This window comes from Mus musculus, chromosome 11 (genome assembly GCF_000001635.26).
Source record: "Mus musculus strain C57BL/6J chromosome 11, GRCm38.p6 C57BL/6J".
NCBI lineage: Eukaryota > Metazoa > Chordata > Mammalia > Rodentia > Muridae > Mus > Mus musculus.
The window spans coordinates 22166054-22183677 of record NC_000077.6 but is presented as its reverse complement, the minus strand read 5'-3'; the positions used below and the strand labels follow the sequence as shown (position 1 = coordinate 22183677).

The window sequence follows — 17624 nt, the reverse complement described above, 5'->3', positions numbered from 1 at the left end:
GATGCCCTCCAGGTCCAACCATTTGCCTAGGAATTTTGTGAATTCATTCTTTTTAATAGCTGAGTAGTACTCCATTGTGTAAATGTACCACATCTTTTGTATCCATTCCTCTGTTGAGGGACATCTGGGTTCTTTCCAGCTTCTGGCTATTATAAATAAGGCTGCTATGAACATAGTGGAGCATGTGTCCTTCTTACCGGTTGGGACATCTTCTGGATATATGCCCAGGAGAGGTATTGCGGGATCCTCCGGTAGTACTATGTCCAATTTTCTGAGGAACCGCCAGACTGATTTCCAGAGTGGTTGTACAAGCTTGCAATCCCACCAACAATGGAGGAGTGTTCCTTTCTCCACATCCACGCCAGCATCTGCTGTCACCTGAATTTTTGATCTTAGCCATTCTGACTGGTGTGAGATGGAATCTCAGGGTTGTTTTGATTTGCATTTCCCTGATGATTAAGGATGTTGAACATTTTTTCAGGTGTTTCTCAGCCTTTCGGTATTACTCGGGTGAGAATTCTTTGTTCAGCTCTGAGCCCCATCTTTTAAGGGGGCTATTTGATTTTCTGGAGTCCACCCTCTTGAGTTCTTTATATATATTGGATATTAGTCCCCTATCTGATTTAGGATAGGTAAAGATCCTTTCCCAATCTGTTGTTGGTCTTTTTGTCTTATTGACGGTGTCTTTTGCCTTGCAGAAGCTTTGCAGTTTCATGAGGTCCCATTTGTCAATTCTCGATCTTAAAGCACAAGCCATTGCTGTTCTATTCAGGAATTTTTTTCCCTGTGCCCATATCTTCGAGACTTTTCAGGCTTTATTCTTGATTCATATGTACATCACTCCTGTGATTTGACAGTAGTTTAAGTGTACTAGACAATTAAAAATAGAATATTGTTAATTTCACAATTTTTATTTGTATTAAAATAAATACTAATAGATACAATCCACATAGGAGAATCTTTTTAGAGTTCTTGAATCATGTGCAGTCTTGAGACAAAATCCCTTACAAACTATTGATCTAATCTCCAGAAAAAGCAGTGGAAAATAGATTGGGTTATTTTATCTTTATTTATTTATTTATTTATTTCTTTATTTATTTCTTTATTTTTGGTAGATATGCTGTTTACAAGAGACAGTCCTAAAATCAGAGGAGGTGAAATGTCAAACAGAGGGGCAGAAACCCATAAGAAGGTCTGTGGCTCCTGGTTTGAGAGCAGTTTGTTAGGTAGTTCACTTCCCTCCTAACTGCAAACTTCCAGGTCCATGTTGGTAGCATCTGTTTTCTGCAGAGTGCTCTGTTGTATTTCTCGGGGGATGGGGTGTTGATAGCTTATCGTTGCAGTTCAACACCACCTATGTGAGTCAGTGCAGGGGTCCATCCCTATCTTGTTCTGTTTATCCTATGTCTCAGCTGTCTACCGTTGCTGACCTATCTGGCTGGAACAAACCTCTGCCTACCTCTATAACTGCTAGTAGGTTATAAATTGAAAGCTACTCTACCATGGGAAGCCATATATCCCTCTTCCTCTTTTAAGACGAGGAATGCCTTTGTGAAGGTACCTTATAGGTATGTGAAAAAAATCTTAAACAGAAGAAACTAATAATGTAAAATTAGTTCAAAACATTTGGAATAAGAAGTTGTAAGGTTACAATCCAATTTTTCACTCGGGAGATATTTGTTGAGCTGTGGTTCTTGAACTAGGATACAGTAATCAACAGTTACACAAAAATGCCTGCTGTCATTGAACAGGGTAGAGAGAGTGTGTAAATAAAATTTGCATGTTTGGAAAGGAAAGTGGAGGAGAGAAAATAGAAGACAAAATATGTTCACTCAGAGAGTAGCTGAAATTTTATGTAAGGCACTCAGAAAAGGGCTGGGTCCAGGGAAGCAGATCTGAGAAAAGATCTAACTAACGGCAGAGAGAACTAACTACATGATACATACCAGAGGAACACTCCTGGTAAGGGCAGCAGCAAGGGTGAGGCCTAGGTAGTGGAGCCCAGAAAATGAGGGGAGGAGCGGGAAGGAGAGGGAGAATTCAAGAGCATTGTTGGGGGCCTGACCACGTAGGGCTTGCTGATATTCCTAAGGTGTGCTGTGCTGGGTGTTACATGGCAGTGGAGACCCTTGGGTAAATGAGGGCTGGGATGTGACTTTAAATGTCTTTTGTTGAGAATAACTGTAAATAAAGACAAGGGCAGCAAGCCTGGTTCCCAGTTGCATTGATTCAGTTCAGGCAGATGACCAGAACCTGCTTGAGAAGCTTATGTGTGCTCAGGAAGAGGCGTGGTTCATTGGAAGTGTTCTTCAGAGTCTACGGGAAGGTGGCCTGTGTCTTGAGCAGCTTTACAGTCTCTCACTTGTTTACTGATTGGTCTGTGTGTGCTAGAAAATATCCCAGACCTCATTTTCGAACATATCTGTTGTCCTTACCACATAGGATATAAACAATCGGGTGCTGCAGGTGAGTTTACACAAAAGTGATCTATTGTAGATTAACAGCTGTATAGGAATACTAGTTAGCAGCTATTGGATGGAACACAGGGCCCCCAATGGAAGAGCTATAGAAAGTATCCAAGGAGCTGAAGGGGTCTGCTACACTATAGGTGGAACAACAATATGAACTAACCAGTACCCCCTGGAGCTCATGTCTCTAGCTGCATATGTATCAGAAGATGGCCTAGTCGGCCATCACTGGGAGAAGAGACCCCATTGGTCTTGCAAACTTTATATGCCCCAGTACAGGGAAACGCCAGGGCCAAGAAGTAGAAGTGGGTGGGTGGGGGAGCAGGGTGAGAGGAGGGTATAGGGGACTTTCAGGACAGCATTTGAAATGTAAATGAAGAAAATACCTAATAATAAATTGGAAAAGGTTTTTTAAAAAAAGGAATACTAGTTAGGTACTGTGTAAGGAGTTATGGAACGCATGTGTAAGGTGATCATAAATTTGCCCATAAAAATTGACTGGATACATTTTGAAGGATTATAATTAAACCACCTTCTGTGATGTGGTACAATTAAATGGTAATCAGTTTTTTAAAAAAATAAGTAGAAAAAAACCCATATAGTTTGGAAAAGTTTCTATACATCTTCCAAATCAAAGCACCTGAGATAAAAATTAGAATATATTTAACCAGAGTAACCAGAAGTAACTCAGAGTAAAACATGAGACAGAGAGTTGAAGCAGTACTTAGACAGCTGTTTGTATATGTGTAGATGTACATGCATGTGTGGGTGTAGGCTCAGGATTTTGAGACAAGGTTTCTTATTGTCCTAAAACTTGCCAATTAACTGGACTGGCTGACCAGCAGGCCCAGGGGTCTTCCTGGTTTTTCTTTGGCTTTTGTTCTGGGACTTGCTTTTGGGTCCTGCCCCAAGAAATACATAGTTTAAATACAGTATAGGCACAGTAAAAGCTGATCAAAATTCAGGAGTTTAGATAGAATAAAAACATAGAAAGTATGATGCAAATGTTAAAAATGAGTAGAAAGTGAGATAGAAGATGAATGTTCATTAGGGTCAGCAGAGCTGAAGACTTGTTAATATGGGAAGGTTAGTGACGTAGCTTCTAGCAAGAATTGTTTAGGAACAAAAGAGAAATGTTGCAGATGAGTGTTAAACATGGCTAAACATATAAACGTAAACATTTTTAGAGATGAGCACAGAAAGGGTTATAAAAAGTTATTGTGAAAGACAGAAGCTTAAAAATGGTACTCATCTGTATGGACAAAATTAGAACCCCAAAGCAAGCTAGTAACCTAAGGGAAGCTTCACTTTATAGAGGGTCATACTTACAAAGAGGAGATATACAGTAAACATGATACAGATTAAAGGCCAATGCTCTCCTTTCCAAGATTGAGAGAGATGTGTAAATGTCCCCTCTATTTACCAGAATAATGTGTGAATGGCTTCTTCATTTATATAATCAAAAATGGTAGGTACCCTAAGGTTTCTAGAGATCATCAAGAAAAAAATTGTAGTTTGGAAAAATGGAATATATAACTAGTTTTTAAGTGAATGCTCACAGTCATCCTGAGCTGAGCACAGGGTCCCCAATGAAGGAGCTAGAGAAAGGACCCAAGGAGCTGAAGGGGGTTTGCAGCGCCCCCATAGGAGAAACAACAATATGAACTAACCAGTACCCCCAGAGCTCCCTGGGACTAAACCACCAATCAAAGAAAACACTTGGTGGGACTCGTGGCTCCAGCTGCATATGTAGCAGAGGATGGCCTAGTCAGTCATCAGTGGGAGGAGAGGCCCTAGGTTCTGTGAAGGCTCTATGCCCTAGTATAGGGGAATGCCAGGGCCAGGAAGCAAGAGTGGGTGGGTTGTGGAGCAGGGGGAGGAGGGAGTGGATAGAGGATTTTTGGAGGGAAAACTAGGAAAGGGGATAACATTTGAAATGTAAATAAAGAAAATATCTAATTAAAAAAAGTTATGATGAAATAGAAACCCAAAAGGAAATATATTCTATGGCATTAATAAAGAGTATTAAAATATCATAAATGCAAGTTTTATTGCCTTTCTATATGCAAGAAATTGTTCATTCACGAGTGTTAAAGAGTGCAAGGTTTATACTAACAACAGAAAGTACCAAGGATTAAATCTAGAAAAATATGAACAATCCCTGTATAAAATGATAGAACATTGAAATTTTAAAGACTTGAATAAGTATGTAGAGAGTAATGCCTTATTGTAGAGTAATGAAACAGTATTCTGAGGGTATCAACTTACCAACACTGATCCATAGGTTTAATACAGCTTCAATAAAAACCATAATTGGATTTTCCATAGAATTTGAACATGCTAAGTGAGGTACAGGAAAAGATACAATATAGAGATAGAGAGTAGAATATAAGATGTGAGGTGCTGGGAGGAGCCACACATGGAGCTGGTTTAGTAAGTACAGCATGCTGTTAGAGATAAGAGTGTTCTGGAAGTAGACAGTGGTGAGCGTTATACACTGTGGAGGTGGGTCAAGATTCAGTACAACTTCATAAAAATCTTCAGCAAAGACTGGGCTCCAGAGGGCCCTGGCAGGTGATAGGACTGGCTGTCTTTCCTGAGGACCTCCTTTTGGTCCCCAGCTCCTGTTGGTTGGCTCCCAGCCACCTGTAATTTGGTTCCAAAGGATCTGATGATCTCTTTTGTCTTCCATGGGCATTACTTTGTATTTATATACATTTTATAATCTGTTCATCGGCAAAAGGTGCTTCAGGGTGTATGTATAGTCAACAATAGCTTTGAAAAAGAGGGTGCAGCTTTAGTTTACTGGTTGCCACTGGAGGAAAGAATGGGAGAGATGTGCAGCCTTTAAGCTAGATGGTAGTGTATTCTGTTTCTTAAATTAGGTGCTAAGTGAAATTTATTTGTTTTATTTATTGAGTTCTTACATTTCATGCTTTAATGTGTATGATCTATAACTTTAAAACATTCTTTTGCCATTAGTTTAATTTTAATAATTCCTGCATCAATTTTTCTTTTTCTTTCTTTACTTCTACTACTGTTGGGTTTGACTTGTTTTTCCTAAGACCATGAAATGTGTTGGTTGTCAGGTTTCTTATTTTGGATCACTCACAGTTTTTAATTGTAAGTTCTCATAGCTGCAATATGTAGTAAAAGGTGCCAGAGAGTTATGCTTTTCATTTAGTTATAGAAATTTTAAAAATTCTTCCCTGATTTCTTCTGTGTTTTATTAGTCATTCAGAATTGAGTATTCAATTTCCCATTATTTATATAGTTTCTGTGATTTCTTTTGCTATTGATTCTACTGTGGTAAGACACAAGAGACTTGTTTTGTGGCTTAAACTTGACATATTTTGGAGAGAGTACCCCTCTCATTAGATAGTTATTCTTAGATGCCTGTTAAATATATTTGTTGTGTGGTGTATATTAATTCTGAAATTTATTGATTTTATGTGGTACGCGTATGTGTGTGTGTGCCAGAGGTTAATATCAAGCGTTTTCCTTAAAATTTGCTGACCTATATTTTGAGACAAAGCCTCTTAATGAATTTGGAGTCAGTTTAGCTAGGCTGGGTGGCCAGCGAACTCGAGGGGTCCTGTTGTCTTCGCATCCCCTGCACTGGGAGGTCAGGCGTGTCCCATCATGCTCAGCTTTTTACATGGGTTGTGGGCATCAAACTCAGGACCTTGGGCTAACATCTCATCAGCTCCTGGAACTTGTTTTGTGAATCTGCATGGCCTACCAAAAACAAAAGTGGGGTGTTGGAGTTACCTGCTGTTACTGTTTCATTGGAGTTACCTGCTGCTACTGTTTCAGTCTATCTGCCCCTTCAGCCTGTGTCTGTTCTCAGGGGAGAGCTCCAGTATTAGAGTGGTCACATGTACCTCACGGCACATTTTTCTTTTTATTAGTATGCTGTGGTTTTATCAGGCCTGATATCTATTATGTAGCACAAAATATCTGTGCTGGTTTGGCTTTCACTTCCTTTTGCTTAAGTATATTGATTTCATTTTTTCCATACTTTATGTGTCTTTGTCAATGAAGTATGCTTCTGGGAGACAACAAATAGCAGGATCCTTTAAAAAAAAAAAAAAGAATCAGCTAGTGTGTCTTTCCGTTCTAGAGTTAAGGCTACTTCCATTGAAATTTATTCTTCATTTGCAGATTCATGTAATCTTCTTGGCTCTTTTCCTGGCTGGTTGGACTGTTGTTTGTTTTGTTTTATTTTTTTCTCTCTCCTCTATTCAGGTGAGTGGATTTGCTGATTTTATGAATTAGACAAGATTGTGTTTTTCCAGTTCATATTTTTCATCTACTCCTCTCATGAGTTCATTCTCCCCTTTTCCTGTGTGATGGGGACTTTCTCCTCTCTGTGTTAGGATTTAAGTAGCTCCTGCCGAGCTAGCTTGGCAAGCATGGCTTTCTTTGGTTGTTGCTTCTTTGGAGTATATTTCTTTGTCAATTTTAAAAGTTAATTTTGTATAACCATCTTAGTGGGCAGCCCTTGGTTTTGGGAGTTTTAAATATACGTCCCATTCTTTCCCAGCTTTGAGAACTTCTCTTGAAGATCTGGTGTCACTGTGGTGGGAGTTAGCATTGTTCTCTTACAGGTTCTAGTATTGTTTTTCCCTTTGGCTTTATAATTTTGGTATCTTAAATGTATCATGTCATGGAAATATCGTTGGTATTGTCTATTGGGGTTTAAATGTCTTGTGCCTGTCTGTCCATTTCTTTCCCTTCCTTTCCTGCTAAAATTTTATTGATTAGCTTTTCTATGCTTTCAGCTTTTATCTCTGTTCTTTTCTACTCCACGCATTCTTGGGTTTGTTCTCTAGTTCTGTCCTAGAGTTGTGCTCATGTTTTTCAGTATCAGTGCCTGACAGTATTTCCTGATCCTGTCCATTTTGTTTCCCCTACCCCCCTTTTTTTCCTGCTTGGACTGTGTTTTCATTTTAATTTGTTCATTTCCAGTGTTTCTATCATCTTTTCTCTTCCCCTCCAGAATTGTTTTATTGCTTCCTCAGCTGTGTTGCAGACTCATTTATGTCCTGAGCTGCTTTCTTTAATTGCTTGTGTCTATCATCTTTGAAGTCACTGACCACTTTTATAAGTAAATGTTTGAACTTTGCATCTGGCGTTTTACTTGTTTCTGTGTCTTTGGATTTAGTAGCTGAGGAATTGTGATGCTTGGAGCAGTCATGTTGCCTTGCCTTCCAGGTTTCTTGTATTTCGGTTTGCTATTTACACATCTGCTATTGGTGCCTTCTCAAGTTTTCGTTGAGGATATTAGTGAACCGTCCTCACTTGAAAGCTCAATCACCAGCACCTCTCTGAGAACAGAACACAGGCAACTTTTGGAGTCTGCAGCAAAGCTACATGGTGCTTCCTTCTTTCCAAGGCATTACCTTTCTAGTTTTGTTTTGTTTTGTTTTTTCCTATTGCAGTTTGGGATGTTCTGCCCTCCTGTCTGTCTTTAAAATAGTTTATTCTTGTTTCCCCCCACCCCGACTCTTATCATCAACCATATAACATATAGAGATGGCTTCTAACCTGTCATCTTTGTCATGAAGATTTTTCTAGGACTTAAATTCTAAGAGAACTGCTCAGTCATAAGATGTGCATGAGTTCAGCTTTCGAAGGCAGTGGGGACTTGTTCCAGTGGAAACGGTCAATAGCAGTGCAGATTGTTCTTCGCAATGCTTGCTCTTGTTCGCCTTTTAGAGATATTTGTCAATAGAGAAAGTGAGACTGAGACTTAGTTAGAGAAATAAGTCCTGCCACATTCTGATTTCAACGATAAGTTGCATTTGTTAGAAATGGCAATGTATCAGCCTACGATAAATTAAAAAAAGTTATGAAAGCAAGGCAGAGAACTTAATGATCATTTTATGTGGACTTCCTTAGGGATCTGAAAATGTGATTTTAGGATCCTCTAGATCCTGATGATCTAAACAGGGGGAGGGGCACAAACCAGGAAGAGAAAAGGAGTAAAGAGGTGGAGGGAGGAGATGGTGGTATGTGACTGACTGAGAACCAGTTGCCCCCTGGACCCAGTTGTAGGATGTGAAGAAATGGGATCCAGGTCTCTGCTCATTTATTTTGCAAACACTCTTTTAGGTTTTTATTTTTGTTTGTTTGTTTTTTGTTTATATCGAACAGTATTAAAGAATTTTACTTAAGTGTTTGTGACAGAATGTGTTTAGAGCATAGTGTATTATATTGCCTATTGCTTCAGAGCCACTCACTGCCAAACACCTCAGCAGGGAAGCTTTTCTATATAACATTCGCTTCCAAATAAAATAATGACTGACAGAGTATTAGTCATTAAAAACTCTATAGCTTAAAAGTAGTATCTTCACATACAGCTTTTAGAATTATGGAATTTCTAAGCTATGTTAATTTCATAGTTTATTTTATTACAGAATTAAATTGTTATATTAGGGATCAGTGTCATGCTTTTGTGAAACAGAACAAGCACAGAAGGTAATAAAGTGACAGTTGTATGTCATGCTTTAACCCAGGGCGTTACATTCTAGACTGTATGTAGATACAGTACATAGCTATTCTAGAGGGACAATAAGAGGTTATTGTTCACATCAGTGTAATAAATTGATATTCTTCAACTGTACTGTTTCATTTTGCACATTGTCAGAACCTTGGACCTTAATCTTATCCTTTGATTGACAGTAGCGACCAGGGAAAGAACACTGGTATTGTTAGGGATAGTCACATCTGTTCAACTTGATTCGGTTGAGGGTATTTGCATATTCTTAAGTATTTCTTCTGAGAGGGCTTAACTTCTCAAGTGCTTGATGCATTTTTGAAATTCATTCATAAGGTTTCTGCATGCACTAATAGTTCTGTATAATATTGCTGTGCATAATCTGACAGATAAGACCACATTTTAAAATAGGTATTCTTTAGGGAGGTGACATTATACTTTACTTATTTGTTAGGCAGAAATGTTAGGTTTTTGAAAAAATCTTGTAATGCTTTGATTCAAGCAGAGTAGCCTTACTTTAAGCAAAATTGTCTCTCATAGGATGAATCAAAATTCATTGAATAGTAATACAAAGGTATCTATGGTAAAATTTTTTACCATGGTTGGAAAATTGAGTGATTTTGTAGAAAATAATTACAAAACATGAATGGCTTTGTTTAGTAACTTCTTATTGTATAGGGGCCATTACTGAGGCAGAAGTTTCTTGACTTGCTCAAGATCACATGGCTTGGACATTAATCCATAAAGTTGTTTTCAATTCCAAGATCAGTTAACCTCAAAAAAATCATAGGTGGTATATGTATGATCTTAGTTTACATTATTACAAATCAGCCTGTGTCTGAATTTCCTGTTGCCAGTAGAACACAATGAAAGATTATCTCATGTGTTTTCATGTGTCTCCAGAATTTACATGGAATCCTACATATGGTTAGTGCCCAGTTATGTATTACTGCCCTGTTCTCATCAACCCCTAAGTCTTTATTGTACAGAAAGCAGTTGTGAAACACAAGGAATTATTAATGGAATATGACACACTTTTGATTGTAAGCAGGCTTCTCTGTGTCTAGTTGTGAGGAATGGGCACTAACTGTTTTAAAGAACTTTTGTAGATGCACTCAGCTCAGTCAGCAATGTTGCCATGGATGCAAGACCTGAGAAACATTTTCTTCAATGATATATGTGATCCCAAGGAAAAGAGGGAGAATCATGGACTAAAATAAGCAGAAAAGGTCCTAGGAAAAATTATAGGTTTAGCAAGAAAACACCATTTGATTACATTAATTTAATCAAAGAGAGAAAAAAAGCAGGTAAGGGCACTTACAGTGCCCTTCTTGCCTATGATAGATCTTTTTCTCACACTAGTCTTGGAGCCATTCCCAGTTTTCCTGAGGCAGGGTCTTACATAGTTGAGGCTAGCTGTGAATTCTGGATCCTTGTGCCTGTATCTACCTTAGTGCTGGACTTATAGGTGTGAGCTCTACGTGTGCTCGTCACTAGTTTCTGTTTCACATTCTCCTCTAGTATAAATATTTATGCCTGGGCCATCTCTTTCTGTTTTACTTAGATATAAAAGCTGTAATAAAAGCTCATCACAATTTTATTATTGCATTACAAGAATTTTTTTAGCAAAGGAAGTTCTTGTTTCTTTTTTATTGGCTATAAAATAATTCCAAACTACATAATTATTTTTTTGTCTTCCAGGAATCCCCTTCTGGTCGGAGGAAAGCTCTTGCCACCAGCAGCATTAACATGAAACAGTACGCAAGCCCCATGCCAACACAAACTGACGTCAAGTTAAAATTCAAGCCGCTGTCTAAGAAGGTCGTGTCTGCCACTCTCCAGTTCTCACTGTCCTGTATCTTCCTTCGGGAGGGAAAAGCAACGTAAGTGACTCCCTTCCCGTCTTAGTGGATGGGCGCAGGGCAGACATCCATGCACGCCAGCCCTTCTCCAGCTCTCTGCTTTGTTTTCAGAGGATGAATGCCCTTGTTATTTTAAAATCCTGTCTTGATTCTCCAGAGCAACAATGACATAAAAAGTGTAACTGTTACCATTTCAAAATCAGTATGAGTTGACCTAGTGATGTGCACCCCAGTCCCAGCACTCAAGGCAAAAACATTTGGTACCACTGGCTGCCATTTTTGTCTCTGTTGCTATGGTACAACGCTGGCCCAAAGCAGCACTGAGGAGAACAAGGCTGATTAGGACTCAGGTTACAGCATCATTCAAGTGAAGCCAGGCAGGACCTCAAGGCAAGAACTGAAGCAGAAGCCACGAAGAAATAGAGCTCCTGCGTTTGCTCTTCTTGACTTCTCAGCCTTCTTTCTATCTGGCTTTCTTTATTATTATTAATTATTTTATTTATTTACATTTCAAATGACTTCCCCCTTCCCGGTACCCCTTCCTTGCTCTCCTTCGCCTCTAAGAGGGTGCTCCCCCACCTTCCCACCCGCTCCTACCTCACCCCTCTAGCATCCCTCTTTTCTAGGGCATCAAGCCTCCACAGGACCAAGGGAAGTCCTCTGCTGCATATTTAGTGGGGAGCCATGGACCTGCTAGCTCATGTATGCTCTTTGGTTGGTGGTTTAGTCTCTGGGAGCTCTGGGGGACCCAGTTAACTGATAACTGTTGTTCTTCCTTGGGGGTTGCAAGCCCGTTCAGTTCCTTCAGTCCTTCTCCTGAGTTTTCTTCCATAGGGGTTCCCAGGCTCAGTCCAATCTATCTGCATCTGTCTCAGTCAGGCGCTGGTAGAGCCTCTCAGGCTACTTTCTTATACAACCCAGGCCCACTTCCTTGGAGGTGGCACCATCCACAGGAGCTGGACCCTTCTACATCAATCATTAATCAAGAAAATGCCCCACAGACTTGCCTACTAGCTAATCTGATAGAGACAGTTCTTGGTAGAGGTCTCTTCTTCTCAAGTGACTATGGTTTATGTCAAGTTGACAAAAAGTAACCAGCACAATGCCTTTTTCAAAAAGCAACACAAAACCAGAAACATCACTTCCTAAGGGCTGAATAAGCACTCATTGCAGATAATCAAGTCAGGAATAAGTACATGTGATCCGCGCAATGCATGAGTCTGTACTTGGAGAAGATGAGGGGCAGGATAAATGGAAATGCTATGCTGAGAATGTCCTAGTAAGGGTAAGGGGAAAAGATGGTCCAGTCTGAACTGCAGCTCTGCACATAGTTAGCCCAGTAGAATGTGGTTACTATAATTAGTCATGTTTGTTTGACTGATAAGGCTGGCTTCTGTGTATCACTCAAAGTGAGATGTTTGGCACTCATTTCCAAGGCAATACGTGGCGTGGTGGATGGTGACAGTTAGCTGAGGGAGACTGTGTTCCCAGTGAGTGTGGCTAGCAAGGCGGCTGAGGATGGAGGCACCTTAGGCTTTCCTCTCAACATTGGGGAAGAAGATAGAAAGAGCTAACCCTGAAGTGTAAGCCAAAAGAAAGGAAATGGAGGAAGAAGAGGGTGAAGAAACCAGAGATCCTCTGAGGGTAGCATTCCTTCCACTGACAGAAGCAGTCAGTACATGGCGTCACTCGAGGCTGCCTGGGTAAGAAACAGTTCAATTTAAACCAAGAGTCACAATATGAAGAGGATTCTTTGAGAGCTCTCTTTATCTCCCCTTCCCTGCTTTCTTACTATCCCCGTGGAACAGTGTTGAGCTTTAAAATGTGAGGAAATTTAAGTGGCAAAGTTAAGCAAGTTACATTTGGAGAATGATTTGTTTGAACGTGTGTCTGTATTATTATTACTGTCATTATCACTATTGTTGATTTACTTGATTTTATTTTCTAAGAATAGGGTCTAGTTGTTTGGCTCTGGCTGGCCTGGAACTTGCTTATTACGTGTTCTCCCTTGCCATTACCTCCCAGGGGTTAAGATACAGCTGTTGTACCTTGGCTGGCCTTATTATCCATTACTTGACAACTGAGAAGTTGGAAGGCACTTATAGATGAAGTAATACAACTTGTCTTGTTTGTGAAATTTTCTTGTTTGTGTTTCATGAAATTTGCTTAAAAAGAGAGAAATAATTTTATTAACTCAGCTCATGTGAAATAAAATGTGAAGAATTTCTATAATTGGCTTAGTTTGCAAAGTTATATCTAGAAAATCAAATTAAGAAAGATTATGAAAGAATAGTACTTAAATTTATTTTTATGTCTGAATTTAGAGGGAGTATACAAAATTGAAAATTTGTACAACATTAAAATGTTCTGGTCAGTGAGATTTAAGATAAATAACATCAGGAAAACAAGTGATTTGTATCAAGATATTTAATATAAACTATAAATTTATATTTTTTAATATTTTTAGATAAAATTTAATCTTATCACATATATGTCATTTAACTTATAATTAGATGAGGGTTCCATCTGTGTTTCTTACAGAGGCTATAGTCTGCTTTGGACGGTCTGTTTTAGTTGTAGTTGTACCTTCAGGGCCTGTGGCTCGTGGAGAACTTGCACGTAGCAGTAAGCGTGGTTTGTGGCATTTACCACTTGATTCCCTCCAGCCCACAGATCCAAAATGGTTCATGGTTTCCAATTAAGAATTACTGTTCCAATTCCTTTTGTGAGTTAAGTGTTTTATCTTAGTTTTTAAAATGTCTTTTATTCTTTCTTGCGTGTTTTTGCTTGCATCTGTCTGTGCACCATGGACATGCCTGATACCCGCAAAGGTCAGAAGAGGGCGTTGGATCCTTTGGAACTGTAGTTGCAGATGGCTTTGAGCTGCCACGTGGGTGCTGGGAATTGAGCCCGGGTTGTCTGAAGATGCTCTTAATCTCTGAGCCATCTGTCCAGCTCCAAGTTTTATTCTAAAGTCAAGATTTATCTAACTTGTGGATTGTCCTTCTGTTTCATAATACAAGGTTTTGTTTCTAGACTTCATGCTCAAGAAACTGTACTTGAATTCTCTGCAGAAACCATTTATCTTCTGCGTGGCACCAGAACAAGTACCTGCTAAAATCTTACCAGTTAGAGTTTAGTCTTGATGCTTTGTAGTATTGAACATGCCTTTCAGAAAGTTATGGGATGTTTAAAATTCTTAGTTAAAAAAAAATACTCTTACGTAACTTGAAAGAGGTAGTCATTTTACATAAAGGAAGGCTATGTTAATATTATGTATTGTATACCCATGATCCAAAATGCTTAGGTTCTGAAAGTTTTCGGGTTTCAGTTTTTTCCAGGTTTTGGGGTGTTTGTGTACACATAAGGATATCTTAGTGATGGGACCCAAGTCTCAACATAGTGTCATTTCCGTTTCATGCTTACATATGTGGCCTAGGGAGTTTCTACAGGTTTCTAGCACACCTAAGCTTTGACTGTAGCCTGTCACGTCATGTATGAAGGTCTCCACGACACCTCATCAGTATGGAAAGCTTGGGGTTTCAGAGTGCTTTAGATTTCGGAGTGTTTAAGATTTTCAGATTAGGAATGTTAAACATGTATTTTCTAATTATTTTTGAAGAAATATCATTTAATAAGCCATGTATTACATTTTTACTTATTTCATATAGGGATGAAGATATGCAGAGTTTGGCTAGTTTGATGAGTATGAAGCAGGCAGACATTGGCAATTTAGATGATTTCGAAGAAGATAATGAGGATGATGACGAGAACCGTGTGAACCAAGAGGAGAAGGCGGCAAAAATTACAGGTGGGCCACATTAGCACTGAGCCAGCTGCGGGCCGAGTTAGCACTGAACCTGACATTTATTTTCTAATTTGTGACTCAAGTTTTGATCTCGTTTTTAACTCGCATGAGTTTAACTCGCATGAGTTTAAGAGAGTATGTTGTACACGTGCTTTCTGCCGTGCTTAACTTTCAATCAGACTCGAGTGGGGCTCAGTGTCCCTTTGGTTTGAGTTTTCAGGAAAGGTTTTTACTGACGCTTTTTCTTTGTAGTTAAGACAGTTGATGTATCTATGTGAATTTTCCAGAAATTAACTGATCTATATCCTTATCCTTTTGTGTAGTTAATCTACTAAAGATAGAGGACCTAAGTCCTCAAGTATTTAGTCCAAAAAACAATTCTGTAACTTCATCCTAATGTGTCTCCTTTGGCTCCATTTTACATGCATTTTACATGCATTTTACATGCCTTGAAATTTTTACATGCATTTTACATGCATTTTACATGCCTTGAAATCTTGTCCAGTGTTGGTATTTGTAGCCTGTGTTTCATTCGCTTGTGGGTTTTTTATGCCACATTTATTATTTTATTTTTAACCCATCTCTATTAATTTAAGTACATCTCCCATAGATATCATTTATTAATCTAGCCCTATAGCACTTGCTTTTAATAGCTACTTGCAGTGCTGGGGCAAAGGCTCCATCAGTTGAGTGCCTGCCACACCAGCATAACAACCTGGCTTCAGTCCCCAGAAGCACAGAACCTTGTGTCGTAGTCCCAGTGCTGAGGAGACAGGAGGGTCTGTGGGTACACTGACCTGGCCGGATCAGCAAACTCCAGGTGCGGTCAGAGCTGAGGAAGACAGCTGACTGTGGTCTTTTGCTCAACTGCACCATACATGTACATGCAGCCACCTTCATGCTTACATACACATGTAAACACACACAACTCTAAAGTTGTCTCTGCCCTGATAGCTGGCATACTTAGCCTCACCTACATAGTTTCCAGACCTTTTCTTATTATTTATCCCTCTATCATTTTGCCACTCTAGTTTTTAATTTTTAAAAATATTTTAGTGTACAGGTATTGTGTCTTCATGTATGTCTGTGCACCACATGCATGCCTGTACTTGCAGAGCCTAGAAGAGCGCGTCAGAGTCACTGGAATTAGCATAGAGACGTTGTGCATGGCTGTGTGGGTGCTGGGAATTGAAGCCAGGTCCTCTGCAAAAGCAGCCAGTGCTCTTAACTGCCAAGCCATCTCTTCAGCCCCTGAGAATTTTCTTTCAATTTAAGCGTTTTGTTTTCCTAGAGTAATTTGAAAAATGTTTTGTTTTCACTTTAGAGTAATAGACTTTATGAATTAACCGGGCAAATAAATGAATAAACCTGTGGATCCTAATATTAAAATTAAAACTATATATTATTGTTCCTCTTATTAAAAATGCAATATAATTTTATCAGTCCCTTCTCTCTATCTCTGTTGTGCTATTATATTTTTTAGTAGTATTTTCCCCAGTAATAAATGCTAGCATGCATTGCATTTCCTAATGGTGTCACTACTTTATTTTTATTGAAAACTGTTTTTTCTTCATATGTTATATTCTGATTGTGATCTTCCTTCTTCCAACTCTTTCTTGATCCTACTTCCCTGTCCACCTAAGTCCACACCTTTTCTTCCTCTCATATAAACAGGAATCTAAAATTGTAATAATGAAAAATGAAATAAGTTAAGAACAAATCAAAATAAGACAAAACAGAGAGAAAAAAGTTAAAAAAAAACACAAAAATAGCATATATAGGTGCTGAAGCATATATATTCTCAGACAGAACACAATAATATATAAGCAAAAGATTTATAGGGGGAAAAATAGAAGCTCAGATAAAGCATTGTGACACATACAAAAATCTGCCAAACTACCATTGGGGTGGTTTTGTGTTGACCTTTTATGGCTGGGCATGGCACCTGTCTGTTAGCATCGTTTGTATCCCTGGTAAGACACTATCAGAGAAAACTATTTTTTCCTTGGGGACCGATTATCAGTTGGCGATAGCTTTGGGGGCTAGAATGGGGGCTTGTGTCTACTTCCCCTCACAATAATTGGTTTCCATCTGGCTTAGACTTATACAGGCCTTGTGTATGCCACGTTGCCACATTTTCTGAATTTATATGCATCCTTTTGTGCCTAGAAAGCTTTGTCTCCTTGATATCTTCCATCCCTACTAGCTCTTACAATCTTCCCAACTCCTCTTTAGAGTTCTTTGAGCCATGAGAAGAGGGATTTGATGGAGACATCCTATTTAGGACTGAGTATTTCAAGGTCTCTCACTAGAGAGAGACCTTGTGCTCTTCACTGCTGAGCCATCTCTCCAGCTCCTGAGAAGTTTTGAAATTTGAGCATTTTTGTATAGTAATTTGGAAATTGTGTAGCATAACTAGCACATTTTCTAATTTTGAGTCTCTATTTGCTCCCATCTACCACAGGAGGAAGCTTCTTTGATAATGGCTGAGCAAGATATTGAACTATGAGTATAGCAGAATGTTGTTAGGTGTCATTTTATTGCTATGTTCCTTTAGCAAAAGAGTAGTATTTGTTTTTTTCCTAGATCCATGGCCTGTCTTGTCTCAGGTTCTTGGCTACCCAGGCAATGTCAAGCACAGGTTTCCTCTCATGGGGTAGACCTTAATTTGAATTAGATAATGATTAGTTCTTCCCACAACTTTTGTGCTACTATGGCAGGTAACCATTGTAGATCCAAGGGTTTGTAGCTGCATTGGTGTTTATCTTTCTCGTCCGATAGTGTGCAGATAGGCACCAACTCAGCTTTTCCAAGTTCAGTGAGTTATATAAGTGTTGTCTTCATATTATGGAGAGCAACTGATAGCCTTGGCAATAATCTGGATTGTTTGAGGATTTCCTTGGGAAAACCTTGCATGCTTGCAATGTACTTTGCTCTTACTCTTTCCATTATCTTCTCTTACTCTTTCCTGCTCCCATTGAACT

The 17624-nt window shown here is 39.1% G+C and overlaps 1 protein-coding gene across 28 annotated transcripts in view; it reads left to right on the top strand.

The window, feature by feature from the left end:
- Ehbp1 (EH domain binding protein 1) overlaps nt 1-17624 on the top strand; it is a 281259-nt gene that overhangs the window by 103406 nt on the left and 160229 nt on the right. For all 28 annotated transcript variants that reach the window (NM_153078.4, NM_001252515.1, XM_011243681.3 and 25 more), the window contains exons 6-7: nt 10672-10853; nt 14504-14643. In NM_153078.4, coding sequence (NP_694718.4) covers nt 10672-10853; nt 14504-14643 — 322 coding nt within the window. The remainder of the gene's footprint in view (nt 1-10671; nt 10854-14503; nt 14644-17624) is intronic.